The sequence below is a fragment of the Chanodichthys erythropterus genome, chromosome 2 (genome assembly GCF_024489055.1).
Source record: "Chanodichthys erythropterus isolate Z2021 chromosome 2, ASM2448905v1, whole genome shotgun sequence".
Taxonomy (NCBI): Eukaryota; Metazoa; Chordata; class Actinopteri; order Cypriniformes; family Xenocyprididae; genus Chanodichthys; species Chanodichthys erythropterus.
The window spans coordinates 30,569,663-30,589,862 of NC_090222.1; the positions used below are offsets into that span (position 1 = coordinate 30,569,663).

Sequence of the window (20,200 nt, forward strand, 5' to 3'; positions counted from 1 at the left end):
AGTCATATAACTCAGAGATTCAGAAACTCATACTCATGTTCAATCACTTCTGCTATTATTCTCCTACAATCTTGAACAGAGATTCTTCTAGCATAACAGCTTTAGAGAGAAATAACTAATATGAACAGTACAACATCGTAATCAGGTATATCTGGAATGTTGTCATTTGTTCTTTATGAATGTCATTTACCCTTGTTCCTGCATGCGAGGAATGTGTAATTTCAGAAACAAACTTCAGGATGGTTTTATTCCATTTGTGATGGTTTTAAAAGATGTTATCAAGATTGCTTCACTTTGAGTTGAAGTGGATTTATTCCGATTCATAGTTTATTTAGAATCTAGAGCAAAAGAGGAATTAAGCATTTACTCCTCAGTCAATAATATAACTTCTGTAGTTAATGGCAAATTGATGACTGGGGTAGTTCACAATTAGATGATCAAGGACTGCAGTTAATTTTCTACTATAAGAATACCATTAGTCATGATTAGAAAAGGTCTCCAGAAGAAGCCCGAAGGCACATAAATCCTAAATTATATGAGCCTAAGTTAGCACGTGAAGCAGGAACTAGCCTTTTTTTTTTACTTCAGAGTTGGCCAGGGTCTTCCAAAATCTTTTTTAAAATATGATATATTTATTTATATATATATATTTATTATTTACAGTTTTTTTACAATCACTAGGACCCATTTCTCAAAACTTGAGTCATTTTTCAAAACTCTTCACACAGTGAGCACAACAGAAATCTATGTGGGCTAAACTGTGGATCATTTATCATCTTTCAAATTACATTCATTCTTTTCTCACTTCGACACAACAAATGGCAAAACTCAGTGTACCTACAGGCCAGTTTGCACATGCTTACATACTGTTTTCAAAACTGTTAAACTTAAGTTCAAAACAATAACATAATACAAAACTGAATAAGACAGAAATATGCTACATTTCTATAGTAATATTGTAATGAAATTTATTCTGAATCTAAATCAAATACTATCAAAGCAGTTAGATGAACATACACAAGCCTAAGTCTTTCAATTTCATTCAAAGGGGAAAACTTGGGAATAATTTTGTACTGTTATGTAAACATCATGTAACATAAACTGCAGTGAGTTATGAACAATAGAGAGTGTTTTTTCTTGTTTTGTTAAGAAATTTTACCAAAGAAAACATTGTATAATGCTACATGCACATGATGTTAGTGTTTTTTAGGTCAGTGTTTTATGACTGACAAAGTGTGTTGGCTGGGTGATAACCTTTACTAGTCTTCTGAAAGAATTTGAATTTGATTTGAGACATGAATGAAGTGTTTTGGTAGATTTAGTGCATTTTGAATGTGAAATTAACTCCTGTGCCAAGATGAAAGTTGGAACTGTGTCAAGAGTTTTGAAAAAGTGGCCTAAGTATTGAGAAATGTGTCCTAATGATTGTAAAAAAAAAAAAAAAAAAAAAAAAAAAAAAAAAACTGTAATTAGATGTATTATTTAAATGTAATCCATATACGTCCAAAATTGTCCATAGGAGTGTGTGTTAGGGATAGAGGTAGGGGTAGTGAAGGGGAATAGAAAATACAGTTTGTACAGTATAAAAGGATGGAATGTCCCTACAATTCACAAAAACAAACATGTGTGTGTGTGTGTATGTGTGTGCCATTGTTTCCAAGGAGAGCACAGTATAAGGAAGTACAAAACTTTTTAAATAACTTGTCAAACATCCAGACAATCTCACTTGGTTATTACCTGCCAAGCTCGGTGGTCAAGCAGTTATATGTTTTAACTTTAGCCGTTAAAGACTGAAAACTGGTATGTATCCTTCTTTTATTTTTTTAACAACGTATTTTCATGGTAATAAATGTAATTGAGATACTAGTATTTCAAATTTTTAAAATTGTGTATCTCTTGAATTTTGCTTGCAAATTTTAATGCAACTGATAAAACATAATTCATAAATTGTGATCATTATGATTCTCAGTAAAAATGCAGTTATGTGCTTTTCTTCTGCTGAGTTTGGCTTTGGCTCTTTGTCTTGCATCACCAGCGGTAAGTTGGATAGTAGAAGGCTTACTTTATAATACATTGTCATTGAAGGTCTTTTGAAAAACCTCTTTAAGGTTTTTAAAAAATATATATTTTCATAATGTCTGAGTATTGTTTTCATATCTCATGTTCTCAGCTCCCACCAGATATAAATAGTAAGTACAGCACAGTCACTGACATTAATCTGTTGTAAAGTTATTGGAATGTCTCAGTTATGTAGTGTAAAAGATCCTGTTTTGATTTTGCTGTCATTACTGTGTGAAGTTTTCACTGCTCTTTTTTTTCTTATTTAACTTTCTTTTTGACTGTTTCACTAAAATTGTCCTTGTCTAGCACTCAGTTCTATTTTCCAACTTCACCTCTCTGTCTTCTTTTGTTTTCTTCATTATATTTTCCTCAAAGGCGCTGAGGAATGGAAGGACATTCCTGTTATAAACAAAGGTAAAATTACTATATTATCTCAAAAACTCAAATATATTTATATAAGCAGTAAGGTACCTTATATCTATTTTTGTTTCCTAAATCATTATTTGTACTCCTATTTTATTCAAGCATATTTACTTTTTTCTTTTGCTTACAAGCATTGTTCAATTCCAAAACCACATTTTCAAAACTCTTCACACAGTCTGCATTACCAGCATGAATGTGGCCAAACAGTTAATCTCACCTACAAAACTCACTCAGACCAACATAACAGAAAACACACATTTCATTCACAACACACTGACCTGAAAAAAAAACACTAAAAACAGGAAGCATTACATAATTGATCATTTTTGGCTATAAAATTGAGAATATTTTAAAATAATTACTGCATAAATGCTTGGAATTTGTCATCATTCTGTTTTGAATGTGTTTTTACAGTTTTTTACAGATGCTCGGACCCATTTCTCAATACTTAGGTCACTTTTGGCCTAAGTGAGCACAACAAAAGTCTATGTGGGCGAAACTGAGGATCAATTATCATTGCTTTTGCACAAAATGCATTCAATGACTACATCTCTCAAATTTCATGAATTCTTTTCTCACTCAGACACAACAACTGCCAAAACTCTTTGTACGTACAGGCCAATTTGCACATGCTTACATACTGTTTTCAAAACTGTTAAACTTATGTTCAAAACAATAACATCATTGAAGATGAACACCTACACAAACGTTCGTTTTTCCATCCATTCAAAGAGGAAAACTTCGGAATAATTTTGTACTGTTATGTAAACAAGGTTCATGTAACAAACTGCAGTGAATTATAAACAACAGACAGTGTTATTCTTGTTTTGTTAAATTTTACAAAAGAAAACATTGTATAATGATACCTGATGTTAGTGTTTTTAGGTCAGTATTTTACAGTTCCCTTTCACGTTCGACATACGTCAGTAGTGACCGACGAATTGGGATATCGCTAGAGAGCCCCTATCAGCTTCGAGAGAACTAAAACAAGCCAATGGAATTGGCGTGCGATATTTGCATAATGCGCACCTCCCCTAACATGTGGATATAAAAAGGGGGGCAGATGCAATCGCACTCTGTCTTTCGCTTCGGAGCCTACCTGGTGTCCTGCGGCTGTTTGAACTTCAAGCCTCTGAAGAAGTTTCGGCGCTTGTGTTGGTGTGACGACGCCTGCAGCGAGGTCGCGAGTTGGAGTGAGCCGGGTGGAAACATCTACTGTTTTCCCAGCGTTCCGCTGTAATTCCACTGGTTGGTCTGCGATTTGGTCTGGTTCCTCCTGTGTTTTTCTAAACACGTTGTGACGCTCCCTGTGTGTCTCGACACAAAAGAGCTGAAGTTTCCCCTTCTAAAAGAGCTTCACAGACAGACACTGCGTCTTTTTCAAGATGTCATTCTGTCTGTGCGTTTCTGGAGGCGGTCGTTTCCTATCCTCACTGACGGCCACGATCATTTTCTCTCATGTCTGCTTAGCGTGCTGAGACTGTGTTTGTGGGTGGTCATATTTTCTTATGGAAATATGTCCACGTCGGCGCGTTGTTTGCTCGCCTTTCTCGTAAGGGCTTGAGCGCTCAGCGCGCCGTGTGCCGTCGAATTGCCAGCTGACAGCGCGCGTTGCCACAGCAACCCTGCGCGCTGTCTGGCGCTCTAGATGCACGGTCGAGACTCGGCTGCCTTTAATGAGGTGGAGTCCCCTCACTTATTCCCCGATCTAGTTATTTTTCTGAATCAGAAAAGTGCTACTTTGGTTAATAAGCCTGGGTGACCAGAGGATCACAGTGGGGCAATACCCGCCGAGTCATTCTCCGTGGGCCCCCCACTCCTCTAGTGCATCGCAAACATGTTGTGACTATGTTCGTGGGTGGATCATGTTTAGGAACAACATGGCCACGTCGGTGCCCAGGGTGCCGTGTGTCGTCCAGTTGGGCGGCCACGTTCACTGTCCAACATGGCTGGTAGCTTCTGCATGTGTTGCTGGTCCTCCTTAAAATAAATATGGAGGACCTAACATCTTAGTCAGGGCTCCAGCAGAGGATCAGATGTCGACTGCTACATTGGAGAGAGTATTGTTGGGCTCTGAACATGAAGATGAGGCTGAGCGTCCCACGGTTGTGGCGTGCTCATGCCGAATCGGATTCAGACTTGGCAACCATGCTTTCCCGGGCCCCTGGGGGTGTCGTGCGACGCGTACTCGCCTTGCCCCGCCCCCTGGCTTAGCCCGGATGTGCATGAAAAAACTTGGCAGTTTGTGGCCTTTTTTTGCGTTAATATGGAACGCCAAGAGGGTCATAATCTGCACTACAAGTTTTTTCTCTCTCACTACCCCCTAGGGTGGGGTGGCAGTGCTACGGGCACACCACCTCTGCCCTGCATGAGTCTTGGCCCCTGGCAAGTCTGCGGTAGGTCAAAGCACTCATTGCATGTGGGTAGTTCTGAGTCTGGTTCGAGCTACGCAGGATGCAAATCATAGCGCAGGCCCCTGGCCAGACAATGTCCACCATGGTGGTCCAGAAACACCCCTGGCGAGTCTTGCTGGGATGTGCCGTCGTCAAAGTGTGCTTTCTCGATGCGCTCATCTCACAAACTGGCCTTGAACCCAGCCCGCTCAACCCGCAGTCACCTGACTAGCGGGAGACGGTCCTGGAGATATGGCGACCTGGAGCTGACGTAAACGGTTCTTTCGGGGGACGATGCTCGCATCGCTCCCTCCCCCGGAGGAGGGCCGGGTGGAGAATTGGTCTGTTCCGCCGCTGGCTCTCCGGAGTCCAGCGGTACCCACTAAGAACTGTTTTCCGATCCTCTACGTCCCAAGAGTGTGGCTGGCGGTGTGCAGCGCCCCGCGTTGCTACTCCCAGCCCCCTCTCACCTCGCCAGCAGGTGTCAGTGTGCATGCCGCCCGAGTCGGGTCCCCGTACTCTGGTTCGCTGCCCCACCCCCGGTACGTCTGTGGTGCATTTGGTTCTGCTGGCTCGGTGTCTGGAGGCCTGGTTAGTGCCCCCAGCCCGTTCCGCTGGCTCATTCGTACTATCAGACTCGGCTTTGCGATTCAGTTCGCCCGGTGTCCTCCGGCGTCCAGGGGTGTCCACTTCACTTGGGTGTCGTTGGACATTGCACCTGTTCTCCGAGTGGAGATTGCTGTCCTCCTGGCGAGGGATACAATCGAGCCGGTCCCTCCAGCCGATTTGAAGTCAGGTTCAGCCCTACTTCATTGTACCCTAAAGGGCGGTGGGCTATGGCCAATCCTGGATCTGCGCGTCTTGAACCGGTACCTTCAGGCTGCCGTTTAAGGTGCTCATGCAGAAGCACATTTTCGAGTGCGTCCGTCCCGGGGTTTGGTTTGCAGCATTCGACCTGAAGGATGCATACTTTCATGTCTCGATTCTGCGCTCGGGTCGAGCATGTCAGTACAAACTCCTACCCTTCGGGCTGGCCCTGTCGCTCCACGCCTTACATGGTTGTGGAGGTGGCCATTGTTCCCCTCAAGGAACAGGGCGTTCGCATTCTCGACTGCCTCGGCGACTGGTTGTTCCTGGCCAGCTCGCGAAGCAGTTGTGCGTACACAGGGAGATGGTTTAGCTCACCTCAGCCTGTTGGGTCTTTGGGTCAGCTGGGACAAGAGCAAACTCGCCCCCGGGCAGAGGATCTCTTTTCTCAGTCTCGAGCTAGACTCGGTCGCCCGGATTGTGCGCCTCTCTGAGGAGCGCGTCCAGTCGGTGTTGAACTGCCTGAGTTCGCTCAAGCGCAGGACGGCGGCCCCACTGAAAGACTTCAGAGGCTCCTGGGGCATGTGGCATCTGCAGCCGCGTTCACGCCGCTCAGGTTGCTCCATATGAGGCCGCTTCAACACCGGCTCCGCGACTGGGTCCCGAGATGGCCGTGGCAGCGCAGCACGCTCAGTGTCCTCGTGACACGGAGCTGCCGCCCTACCCTCATCCGGTGGTCGGACCCTTTGTTCCTGCAGGCGGGAGTGCCCCTTGGACGCTGTGGTCCACACAGATGCCTCTACCACCGGATGGGGGGCCATGTACAACGGGCATGCGGTTTCGGGTCTTGGACGGGGCCTCGACTGCATTGGCATATCAATTGCCTCGAGTTGCTAGCAGTATGTCTTGCACTGGGCCGCTTCAAGGAGCTGCTGTCAGACAAGCACGTACTGGTCCGCTCGGACAAGCACTGCGGCCGTTGCGTACATCAACCATCAGGCTGGTCTACGCTCCCGTCGCATATCGCAACTCGCCTGCCATCTCTTGCTTGGAGTCAGAAGCATCTGAGGTCGCTTCAGGCCACTCATGTCCCAGGTGTGCTTAACCGTGCAGCCTACGAGCTCTTACGGCAGCCTCCACTTGCGGGCAAGTGGCGGCTCCATCCCCAGGCGGTCCAGCTGATCTGGCACTACTTCGGCGAGGCCCAGGTAGTCCTGTTGCCTCCCCAGGAACTGCCCTCGGCCAGTGGTTTTCCCTGACCGGCGAGTCGCTCGGCACGGATGCCCTGGCACTCAGCTGGCCTCGGGGCCTACGCAATATGCGTTTTCCCCCAGTGAGCCTTCTCGCACAGCTCCTGTGCTAGGTCAGGGAGGATGAGGAGCAGGTCTTGTTAGTGGCTCCATATTAGTCACTCGGACCCGGGTTTCGGACCTAATGCTCCTCACGACAGCCCCTCCTTGGCCGATTCCTCTGAGGAAGGACCTCCAGACTCAGAGATGGGGCTTCCTATGGCACCCGCGTCCCGACCTGTGGAACCTCCACGTGTGGTCCCTGGACGGGATGCGGAGGTTCTGGGTGATGTCCCGCAGGCGGTCGTAGACACCATCACTTCCGCTAGAGCTCCTTCACGAGGAGCCTCTATGCGTTGAAGTGGAACCTATTCGTTGAATGGTGCTCCTCTCGCAAGACGAGAGGACCCCCGATCATGCTCGGTCAGATCTGTGCTTTCCTTCCTGCAAGAGGGCTTGGAGCGAAGGCTGTCTCCCTCCACCCTCAAGGTGTATGTTGCCGCTTCGCTGCACATCTCCATGCAGTTGATGGCAAGCCCTGGGGAAACACGGTCTGATCATCAGGTTCCTGAGGGGGGCGAGGGGACTGAATCCTCCTCGCCCACCCTCCTTACCCTCTAGGGATCTCACCTTAGTTCTTAGCTAACTTTGGCATCATCCCTTGAGCCTTTGCAATTAGTCAAGTTAAAAGTACTGTCTCTTAGACCGTCCTCCTGGTTGCATTGGCCTCATGTTAAGAGGGTAGGGGACCTGCACGCATTTTCGGTCGACGAATCGTGCCTGGAATTTGGGCCTGGGGATTCTCACGTCTTCCTGAGACCCCGGCCTGGATATGTGCCCAAGGTTCCTACCACTCCCTTCAGAGATCAGGTAGTGAACCTGCAAGCGCTGCCTTCGGAGGAGGCAGACCCAGCCCTAGCTTCGCTCTTTCCAGTTCGCGCCCTGCGTGTTTACGTGGATAGAACTTGAAGCTTAGGACCTCAGATCAGCTCTTTGTCTGTTAAGGAGACCAGCAGAAGGGAAAGGCTGTCTCCAAGCAGAGGATGGCCCACTGGTTAGTGGATGCCATCGCCCTGGCTTATGTTCCCAGGGCGTGCCTTGCCCGTTCGGGTTGAGAGCCCACTCCACCTGAGGGGTGGCCTCTTCCTGGGCGCTGGCTCATGGCGCCTTGCTGACAGATTGTAGAGCTGTGGGCTGGGCGATACCCAACACGTTTGCTAGGGTTTTTAGCTTACGTGTAAGCTGGTTCTTCCCGTGTACTCGCTTCCACCAGCCGGTAGACGCGTTGAACCTGTGCTCGTGTCGGCTTGCAATGCCACTCCCGCCCAGATGCACCGGATATGTGCATCTGTTGACTCCAGTCGTGTTCCCCGTTCGGTGAACCCTGTCGAGTTCCTCCACCTCCACCTTCGGCTCGGGCATTGCGGAGTGTCTGATGCCAGACCAACATCCATCTTCGATGTTGGGGTTCCATATGTTGCAATCCCTCTACGTGAGCGATTCCATATGTGTATTGTCCACGGTTACTCCCTACGGTGAGCCCGTGTCTTTCCCTTAGCAGAGCTTCTGCTTTCTCCTGTCAGATGAGTCTCCCCCTACTCAGGTGGAGCCATCCCAGGGACTCATATGCGTTCTGCCCTGCGGGCCAGTCCATATGTTTCCATGTAAATTCCTTCCCCTCTGGGTAGGTAGTGGTTTCCGCAGCGTTCCTTACGGGTTCGCTTCCCCAGTGTCATCTAGTTTACTTAGTGGGTATATCGGAACAGCAGTTGACTTCCCGGCGTAAGCTCGCCCCCTTCTCCGTCCCCTTGGTGCGAGGGGCGGCTAGAGCCTGCGCTGGGCACTGGAAGGGGTTTCGTAACTGTGGCGTTTTAGTTGGGATCCCAATTCGTCGGTCACTACTGACGTACGTCGAACGTGACCGACTGAAAGGGAACGTCTCGGTTACGTATGTAACCCTCGTTCCCTGAAGGAGGGAACGGAAACGTACGTCCCGTCGCCACAGTTTCTGTACCCTCGCTGCAGTGCGGACACCGGTTGTCTCCTCAGCGAAAAACAGAGTGCGATTGCATCTGCCCCCCTTTTTATATCCACCTGTTAGGGGAGGTGCGCATTATGCAAATATCGCACGCCAATTCCATTGGCTTGTTTTAGTTCTCTCGAAGCTGATAGGGGCTCTCTAGCGATATCCCAATACGTCGGTCACTACTGACGTACTCCTTCAGGGAACAAGGGTTACATACGTAACCGAGACGTTTTTTTTATTTGCTTTGATACTATTTTCACAAGTAAGGTGTACATTTTCAAAACTCTTAGTACAAAAATCCAAACTGATCACACTTGTAACACAGCTATTCATTGTTTCAAAACTTGATCTCATGCTTTCATTCTAGCTGTACAAGTTTTATTTTACAGTCTTTTGATTCGGCAATGCACAAGTGTTTGCTGTGAAACACTATTGCAATTGCTCAAACACAAATTATTGTAAAAACATAAAAAGGTCAAGAGCCAAACTAAAACAAACCCTGACCACCACGATGGTGGCATAATTTATTGACCAATAAAACACCAACATTTAAACCTCTGTTAATTCTCAATAAGAAATTATTTAGACGTGACAAAAATAAAGTCAATATGGTTAGTAATAAGTAAATCAGATCTTTTACTCAGATCTTGAGAGATTTAATGTCTTTTACCTTCAGTTGATTTCAATGAAATGGTTTTGGCTGAAGTCAGTTGTAGTTCTTGTGTTTCTCTTTTCTTCAGTGATTCTGCTTGTTAACAGCAGGTGTTCATCATTAATCTTCAATCACCCCTGAATTAATAGCTTAATTATCTCATTAACTTTAACTCTGCTTCAGTGTTATTTTAACACTATTCAGAGAGGGACCATATGTTATCTGAGCAGAGTTGATTTAACTCTGTGGATTTTACTGTGTATAGAAATCTATAGGTCTGCCAAATGATTCATTGATTAACCATTAAGTTCAGTTGGATTAAATAATAGACAGATGTATTAAACTAAATGAAAAGAGATGCAAATCAAAAGTTTGATAGTAATAGCATTATGAAAGACAGTTACTTCAAATTAAACGTTAGAGTTTGAAACACTTATTTTGCTAGTGTTCTGAAAGAATGAGTTGATTTGAGACATGAATGAAGTGTTTTGGTAGATTTAGTGCATTTTGAATGTGAAATTAACTGCTGTGCCAAGATGAAAGTTGTTAGGAGAACTGTGTGAAGAGTTTTGAAAAAGTAGCCTAAGTATTGAGAAATGTGTCCTAACGATTGTAAAAAAAAAATAAATAAAATAAAAAAATGCAGTTTGTTATCATTAGAAAAATGTGCTGAAATAGTATTTTGCATGTTGTGGAGTATGAATGGAAAAGAGTTCCTGAATTTTGAAAAGTGTGGTCACTGAATGCATTTTGTCTGAAAGCAGTGAAAAATAGTTCACAGTTTGGTCTGCATTTACTTCTGTTTCGCTGACTGTGTGAAGAGTTTTGAAAATGTGGTTTCGGTATTGAACAATGCTTGTTAGCAACTGAAAAAAAAACTGTAAACTGAACACAAGCATATTTACTTTAAACTGAATGCTATAGGTTTAAATCTCAGAGAAGGAGACATCGTGATGGTGAGTTCTGTTCTAAGAAATTCTAAAAGTACATTGAATACTGGATAATTCAGAAATCAGTCAATATCATATTTATATGTAAAACAATGTGCTTTAAAGCCTAATCAAAGGAGCGCCATTCTTGGGAATCGGTGGGATATTCCCGTCCCATATGAGCTGAGTGTGAATCTAAGTAAGAAAAGATGGATTTCTCACTTACAGTTTACTGAATCAACTTTTAAATTAGTTTCACTTTTATATGTTTTTCATCCATCATGTATTTTTGATTGTGATTATAGATATGAACTATAAAGGAGTCATTTTGAGAGCCTTTGAACAATTCAGACTGAAATCATGTATTGACTTTAAACCAAGAGCAGCAGAAATGTATTACGTCTCTGTGGAGAGTCATGAAGGGTACAGTATGGTTCCAGTTAGTAATGCACAATTTTAGTAATATATGGTATTATAGTCTATTCTGATACAGCCTAAACTATGCTAAACTGAATCAACAGTATAAAGGCCTTTTACACTGCCAGGCAAAATATTAATGCACATACATTATCTGCTACGTGAATGTGCTGTTATATCTCACTTATTTTGCAGGTGTTGGTCATATGTTGGGCGCATATATTCTGGAGGTCAGCCTCTTTCCATTGGAAATGGCTGTGGAATAAAAGGCATTGTTGAGCATGAGTTTCTCCACGCACTAGGATTTTGGCATGAGCAGTCAAGATATGACAGAGATGATTATGTGACCATCAAATTTGAAAACATCATTAAAGGTTGCCCTGCACTTTTATTTTTTGGGAAAATAGTAAAACAGTTAAATACAGACGTACACTGGCATACTGTTTGCAGTGCTCATTTAACTAATCAGCTCTTAAGTAAGCCATTCTGTATGAACAATCACCTTAATAACTGTAATGGTCCATATTTTCAGGGAGGGAGAGCAATTTCGATAAATGTAGTGAGAATGAGACCACCACCCAAGGCACCCCATATGACTATTACTCTGTGATGCATTATGATAAAAATGCCTTCAGTAACGGTAATGGATCCACGATCATCACCAAGTTTCCTGAGTTCCAAAATGTGATTGGTCAACGCCTGGACATCAGTGAATATGATGCGATTGAGCTCAACAAACTCTATAAATGCAGTGAGTGTTTTACACATTTTGTTTTCATTTTTCACTTTCACTTAAAGACTGATATAAGGGAGACCAGGGAAAACATGTCATGAATGGGAAGTTGTAAGGAATTGATTTTGCCTCAGTGTTTGTCTGTTTGCATTACAGGTTCCTCCATCTCTTTTCTTGACCACTGCAGTTTTGATGATGAATCTCTGTGTCAGATGAGCGTCTGTTCTGCTGCTGATCATGGCTGGCAGAGAGTGAAGTCAGTGAGTGGCATCAGTGTGACTGACCACAGCTACTTGAGCAAAGAACAGAATGGTGAGATCTGTTACAGTCAGTCAGTCAATGGAAAGTGTCTGTTTTGACATCACAAGAAGTGACTTTACGTATACTTATACCCAGTTCCACACATCTACCCGTTTTCATTCCTACAGGGACGTCTTTTTTCATGCACTTCAGCACTGAGGGCAGAAATGAAGGGGACACAGCCAGAATGGAGAGCAAGACAATGACCCCTAAAAGAGACTGCAAAGTCCAGTGTCTGCAGTTCTACTACTATCACAGTGGTAATGAGTCTGACCAGCTCAACATCTGGATCCGAGAGTACCAGAATGAAGAAGACAACAGAGGAACTCTCAGACTTATGGATCAGATCACAGGTCTGTCTCTTCCTCAAATACTGTACATATTACAAAACATATAGGTCTGTTTATCAAGATGTTCCTAAGAAGTTTAATGTTACATTTTAATTTCTTGAAGAACGCCCTGGTAATTACTGGAAGCTGCATCATGTGTCACTGAATGTAAATAAAACCTTCCAAGTTGTATTCGAAGCCCGTAAAGGAGCTGGAAACTCCAGTGGAGGCTTTTCACTGGATGATATCAATATTTCAGAGACTGAGTGTCCCCACACATGGCAGATAAGGGACTTTAAAATAATGGAAACTTCAACACATTACAGTCCATTGTATTACTCTAGTGATGGCTATCGCTTTCAGGCTGCATTAGCAGTGTATCCGACTTTTCTTGCCATGTTTGTTCATCTGGTATCTGGAGCATATGATGACCAGTTGCAGTGGCCTTGTCCATGGAGACAAATAACCTTCCAGATGCTTGACCAGAATCCACACATACAGAAGCGCATGTCCTCTGAACAAAGCATCACCACTGACCCTACTTCGATTTCTTCCAGTGAGAATCCTATTTTTTTCTGTCGCATCACATGTTTATATGCAAGATTTTATTTAGCTAAAGATCAAATACATAGTTTGATCTCTAACTTTAAAGGGCTTTTTTAAAAGATATTTTGTTGTAACAGATGGCATATATTACTGGGACAATCCTCGAAAAAATGGAACTCGAGTCACCATTGGCAGTGAGACCGTATATGTGGGTCTTTTTTCGGCTTATACATATTTCATTATGAAAGATGATCTGATCAGTAGAGAGTTCATCAAGGGTGGTGACATCATATTTCTCTTCAACATGCAAGGTAGGTTTTGTGAAGTAACCTCAGAAAAACCCTGTTTTTCGGAGTAAAACATGGGAAGAATACTGGCCAGAGCACATAAAACGCTTTTTGTTTTTGTTTTTTAATGGAAACGTGCTAGACAAATGCCTGTGACCGCTGTTTCATTACTTTTTCCACATCTCACACATTAATGCCACGCAATGTGAAATACAACTTCCTAAAATTGGTCATTGAACGCTGTATTTTTGGTAGTTCTCATTCAGCTAAATGTTGTTTACTAATCCTGAATACTTTTTCATAGATATCTCAGGGCTACTTCAGAATCACTCTCTACCCTGCTCTAAAGTGACAGTGAAGAATTTCAACATTTCTCCTGATGCGAGTGCCCCGCAGGGACCATGTGCCCCAAGGTGAATATCCTTTTAACTTGTTAAATGTAAAAAAAAAAAAAAAATTAAAAAGGTCTAATGAAAAATTAAACACTATATTTAAGAAATAAGGTATGAGAGAATGTGCTATATTTGTGTACTCTTGCAAATGTTGCTTTGCATTTGCTCACAAGACCTGTGTATTCCCTCCCAAAAGCATTTGCGTTCTCGTTGGAATGCAAAACATTTGCGAGAAAATACAAAAGCACTGACTTATTTTTCCTGACATCATTTTTTTTTTTTCTTCCCATCTCTTCCCAAAACATGTTTTTTCCCTTACGGAACAAAAATATGGAAATATAATGCAAAATATAATGCAATATATTACATAATACATAATTAAAATTTATTACATAATTATTACATAATACACAAAATTAAGTGCCATTTCATGTGTTTTGCTCAATATAGTGGGAGATCTGTTAGTGTTTAAAGTTGTACTATCTTGGAATTTAAAAGATATGTGTGAGTTTTTGGGGTTACCATTGTGCTGAAGAGTAGAGCCTGAGGTTAGGTTTATGATTGGCTGTACACCATTAATACTGTAATAACTTTATTTAAGAAGTAACGGTTGTGCGCACTATAGTACATTCATAGTCTCTTTGGTAGAAACGTTAGTACATGCAGGTGTGCTTAGTTTGTCAATTAACTTGAAAATATGGAACATATAAAATGTAAATTATAAAAAATAAAAGGGGTTGTATTATATATTTTACCATATGTTTATATTGCGTGAGTAAATATATCTGCAATATATTATGCATGCAGTAACATATCTGATCGCATATAAATCTATATAATATGAAGTATATTACTGAATATAAAATTGCATACATTATGATATATTAGTAAATATATTATCACATATTTTTCAATATATGAAAAGTGGCAATTCCTTATGTATTTTTCAATATATTTTTCTGTATATTTTCAAATATACTGTTAAATCGTGTAATATATTGATCATTCATATATAGGGAAATATATTTTCATTCCATAAGGGTTAAGGGCTCTGTAAAGTTCTCTTAAGTGATACTGTAAAAATGCAAGTGCGAAGCACCGTGCAGAAGTCTCTCTTGAGAACACACATTTCACTGGAGAACACAACAGGTTTTGCGAGAGAATGCAAAAGTTTCTCTGGGGAATGCAAAAGTTTTTCAAAAGAACACATACTTTTTCCTCCTATCCCATATTTTTTCCACCACCATGTCACTTTAGGATCACTGTATCAAATTGTATTAAGTGAAGACATGGTTTGGAAAATGTTTTTTGCACTCCCTCATTAATAATATTTTGGGGCATTTTAAATAATAATAAAAAAAAAAAAAAACTACATAGCATATCTTCAAAAAAACATTACACTTATTAATCATATTTATTAAGTGATATTCTTAGGAAATTGTTTCTTGAATAGATTGTCAGAGCTTTGTAATTTTGAATAATCATTGTTTAAAACACTCTAAACAGTGCACTGTAAAAAATGAATGCGATTTGAATGGTAAAATATTGTAAAAATGTTATGGGGAAAAAAAAAAAAATTGTAAATAAGTTAACAGTAAGTTCCCGTATTATATACAGGGAAAAAAAAAAAAAAAAAAAAAAAAAACTGTAAATGCCCCCTGTAAATTACCAGACATTTTATGTAATCTTCAGTCAAATGCTGTAATTTTACTATTTTTATAAGTAAAAAAGACAAAATCAATGTATAATTTACAGTCAAAAACTGTAAACTGATATTCCCATAATTTCCTGTGTGACACTCCACTTAAAAAAATAAATATTTAATGTATTTTTTTATTGTCTTTTGACAAACAGGGAACGTTATGACACTGAATATGTTATGCAGTTGTCAAATCAAGGTATTGTATACTGCCGTTATTAGAGATTAATATACTTGTGCACAAAGTGAACAACTAAATAATCAACTAACTACATAAGACATAAATGTTCTGTAATCGGGTTCATCAAGACGGATAGTGTCATCATCTAGTCCATCCAGAAACAGGGAGATCAAACATGCTTCAGGCCAGTCAGACAAAAAAGCGATCACCAGTCGACAGTTGAGTGGGAGGTGTTGGAGGAGTAGGAGCCAGGGAGCTGGGGAAAGTCTCCATCTTTGATAGTGGAAATCCAACTTTTAGGGTCCGTTCTTCTGTTAAGGTTGCTGGTGTAGAGATGAGGCAGATACAGAATTCCACTATAACAAGAGGTACTTTAATAAACAAAGTCAGGTAACACCAAATACAAGCATAAAACAACAGAGAACAGACAGGGAGTGAAGGGAGTGAGTGCCATATAAAGGGAGTGATGATAATAGAGTCCAGGTGCAGGTGATGAGTGAAGATGAGGAGCTGACGAGGGAAGTGAGTGCAGGTGAAGAAACAGGAGGATCATGGGAAATTGAGTCCGGGGAACAAGGGATCTGTGACACCTTTATGGATCTTGAGAGAGGAAATGTAATTGCTCCCTATAAAGGCCTCACAGAGCCATCGGATTTCAACTAAAATATCTTCATTTGTGTTCCGAAGATTAACAAGGGTCTTACGGGTGTGGAATTGCATGAGAGTAAGTAATTAATGACATAATTTTCATTTTTGGGTGAAATAACCCTTTAAGAACTTGGATGGAAAAAAATAAATATAAACATTGAGGGAGAGTTACCATTTTAATTGCATTGATCTTTCCTGCCATTTTTGGTTTAGCATATAAAATATTAATCCATTGAATGAATTTGGCAAACATTGCAAACATATACGGCCAAGATCAATATTAGATAAGAATTTATTTATTTCATTAATTTCGTTAAATTTGGTTAAGTTGTTTAGCAATTTTTTTTAGCAAGAATACTATTATATTCACTTCTCAATGCTACAATTTTCTTGAACAGTAATTACATTTATAACTTTTCTCTAATTCTGTAATTAGGCTATCTATTTCATTTCATCTCTTTTTATCTTCTTTATTTTTCATTATTTGAAATTTAATTATATTGGCCCTAATGACAGCTTTCATCGAGTCCCATAGCACCGAGTCAGTCACATTACCAATGTCGTTTTCAGACAAAAAGTACCCAATTATTTCTTTTATGTAATCACAGAATTTTATAACACTCAAAAGAGAGTTGTCAAATCTCCAATTATACGTCCCCTTTTCCAACTTCAATTTTAGGTCCAGTGATATTGGGGCATGATCTGACATTAATCTGTTATGATATTGAGTGGACCTAACCATTTTTAACAAATTTGAATCTATAATAAAAAAATCAATTCTGGAATAAGACTTATGCACTGATGAGTAAAAAGAATATTCTCGAGCTGATGGGTTTAAATGCAGACACTCCACATTTTAAAGTATTTTGTTTAAATAATCATGTTGTGGGTTACCATGATGATGTTTTGCATTTGTGTGAATGACTCTGTGCACCTTCTTTAAATTAGTATATACTTCAACTCGTGGAAAAGCTATTTGTGATGAACTCTGATTCTTCATGTGGCTTTCTCTTTTACCACTTGCATTCTTATGGTCGTTGTCAGTATATATTGAAGGTACAAAACAGATTTTAGTAGTAGTGAGCATTGTTGAATTTATCGGTTTACATTCAGATTTTCTTGTTTGTAAATTATAGTTTTATACGGTAAAATGTACAGTTTGTTCTGTAAATGGGTTTACAGTTTTTCTGTATTTTTTACAAAATTATTCTGGCAACCACAGCTGCCAAAATTATTTTGTAAAAACTACAGAATTTATTTTTGCAGTGTGGTCAGTTTACTGAAATTTGATATTCATTTAGTATCGGTTGAAATAAACCTAACAGTGTCTTCCCTCCTAGAGCTCTTCCCACACCTCATCAGACAACTTCTACACCAGAACCTACTAAGCGGTAAGTCACAATCTCACATGGTTAGATTTTTTTATGTGAATGGAAAATGTTGAAAAAAATCAATAGCTGCTTTTTTATTACCCTGCAATTCTTAAGAAATAAGATTCGGGAGGCTGTGCTATAATGTGTAAACTATGTAATCATCATAAATAAACATTGTGAGGATTGATTCACAGTAGCATATATTCACAAGTTATTACAAATGTTAAAACTACACATTTTTACAAAATGATACATTTAGTAAAATGAAACAGTTACTTATTGCATGGTCTCTGTAAAATGTGATGAAATTAATATTTTTCCATTGAGGGGCCATTGAACAGGCAGACAGTGTTTTAAGTTTTTGTATTCATCATCACATCTGTATTTCTCTCCTCTTTTAGTGAATGTCTGGACATATTTTGCAATTCCAGTGCCAAGACCGTTTCTTCTCTGATCCTCTTGGTGGTTTGCTTCCTTTTGCTGGTGAATTAAACACGGGAAGACACTTTTAATCAATATCCAGTGTCTGACTAGAGTTTTAATCATTGTCAAAGTTTTAATCATTGTCAAAGCACTGCATCTATCTACGAATCCATTAATTCCACTGATTAATTTTCCAAGGCAACTGTCCTTTTCATGATTGCACAGCCTATCCCTTTGTAGCCTATCCAAGCATCTCAGGTCAAAGGCAGGGAAACACCCTGGAAGGATGGCCAGTCCATCACAGGGCTAACACACACTTACTCGCATTCACTCTTTCACCCATGCCTATGGACAATTTATTGTCTTCAATTCAAGTATGCTAGATGTCTTGTGGAGGAAACCGAAACACCCGGAGGAAACCCATGCTAAGATGGGGAGAGCATGTAAAGTTCCTGTGCTTGCTAGCATTGAATGTGCAATTTAATTAAGCTCTTTACACATACTGTATCTATATTCACTTGCCTGCGATAAAGAAATCAATCATGCTAATCTTAACTGTAATTCCAATGATTACAAATGTATATCTCTTCAATGTTTGATTAAAATTTTGATTTTAAGACTTTGCAAAGTGCCAAATTATTGAATCATTTGGTGACATCTAGTGGTATCATATGGTAGAACTGTAAATCAATTGGGCAGCAGGATGATTTCACTGAGAACAGCAACAACATTTCATAATAGAGTTTACATGCTGTGTTCTATACTGGAGAAGTAACCTTATTACAGTTTTTTCCAGACGCTAGGACACATTTATCAATACTTAGGTCACTTTTGCAAAACTCTTCACACAGTTCTCATAACCAACTTTCAGCTTGGCAAAGCAGTTCATTTCACACTCAAATTGCACTACAACTACCAAAACACTTTATTCAGGTCTCAAATCAACTCATTCTTCCAGAACACTAGCAAAGGTTGACAGCCGACAAACACACTCTGTCACCCACAAAACAATGACCTAAAAAACACTAACAACATGTAGCATTATAAAACGTTTTCTTGTGTAAAACAATGACACATCTCTGTTTATAATTCACTGCAATATATGTTACTGGAATGAATCAGACATGATGCAGAATTCATCAATATTTTATGTCGTTTATTTATTTTTATAATTTTTCATAATTCCAAAATACAAGAATTTGTATACACACCATCCACTGATACAGATACAATTCAATTGTTTTTATAGCATTTAATTTTCAGATTTAAAATATATTTCATTAAAATATTACTGTAGGAATGTAGCAAATTGCTGTCTTATTCAGTTTTGTATTATGTTATTGTTTTGAACATAAGTTTAACAGTTTTGAAAACAGTATGTAAGCATGTGCAAATTTGCCTGTACGTACAAAGAGTTTTGGCAGTTGTTGTGTCTGAGTGAGAAAAGAATTCATGAAATTTGAGAGATGTAGTCATTGAATGCATTTTGTGCAAAAGCAATGATAATTGATCCTCAGTTTAGCCCACATAGACTTGTGTTGGGCTCACTGTGTGAAGAGTTTTGCAAAAGTGACCTAAGTATTGAGAAATGTGTCCTAGCGTCTGTAAAAAAACTGTAAGCCTACTCAAATCTAAGTTTTTCATGTATACTTATTTAAAGTGAGATTTAAATCAAATATTAATCGTGTTTTAACATTTGGTATGGTAACTTATGTATTGGTGCCACTGGCACATGACATTGGAAGTTGTGGCACATCCTGTGACATACCTGATTTTGAGAGGCACATGCCACTGGAAGTTACAGCACAATAGTGATGTGACAACTGAAAGTATAGAAATGTTCAATATCAATATTCAATATGTTAGTTCATTCACTTGAATTAAAAAACAACTGTAAGAATAAACACATAATATCAAGTGAACTGTTTCACTTGATATTATGTTCTTATTATTTTGAACTCTCCTGTCCATGCAGTTCCCATTCAGTCGGTCACGTTCGACGTACGTCGGACAGACCGACGTATAGGAATCTCGCTAAAGAGGCCAATCTACTTCGAGTGTAACTAAACGAGCCAATGCACATTGGCATGCAATCATATGCATCAGCTGCTTGCCTCGCAGTGCGGGTATATAATGAGCAGCAGGTGCGTTGCATCTTCAGCTATTCGCTTCGGAGCCAAACCTTCTCAACACTGAAGAAGATAGCTACTGAAAGCACGAGTGTGAACGAGTCTGCTCTTCGAGACGTCTCTTGGTTGCGGTGCAGGCGGACAGCGCAGCAGCGGGGCCGAT

At 40.5% G+C, this 20,200-nt stretch overlaps 1 protein-coding gene across 3 annotated transcripts; it reads left to right on the forward strand.

Annotated features, from left to right (window-relative positions):
• The first annotated feature begins 1,454 nt into the window (after positions 1-1,454).
• LOC137035716 (meprin A subunit beta-like) lies at positions 1,455-19,952 on the forward strand. 3 transcript variants are annotated; one of them, XM_067409281.1, is made up of 16 exons: positions 1,456-1,800; positions 1,970-2,037; positions 2,171-2,189; positions 2,437-2,475; positions 10,576-10,607; positions 10,707-10,779; positions 10,886-11,003; positions 11,193-11,371; positions 11,530-11,748; positions 11,887-12,042; positions 12,159-12,383; positions 12,484-12,915; positions 13,043-13,216; positions 13,497-13,605; positions 15,439-15,482; positions 16,152-16,173. In XM_067409281.1, the coding sequence occupies exons 2-16, from the start codon at positions 1,975-1,977 to the stop codon at positions 16,154-16,156; spliced, it is 1,887 nt and encodes a 628-aa protein (XP_067265382.1). In that variant the 5' UTR covers positions 1,456-1,800; positions 1,970-1,974; the 3' UTR covers positions 16,157-16,173. The 3 variants fall into 3 exon arrangements, with proteins under 3 accessions (XP_067265374.1, XP_067265382.1, XP_067265364.1); XM_067409263.1 differs by lacking the exons at positions 15,439-15,482; positions 16,152-16,173 and adding exons at positions 17,453-17,503; positions 17,887-19,952 and having other exon boundaries at positions 1,459-1,800; XM_067409273.1 differs by having other exon boundaries at positions 1,455-1,800; positions 15,439-17,446.
• Positions 19,953-20,200: the final 248 nt, after the last annotated feature.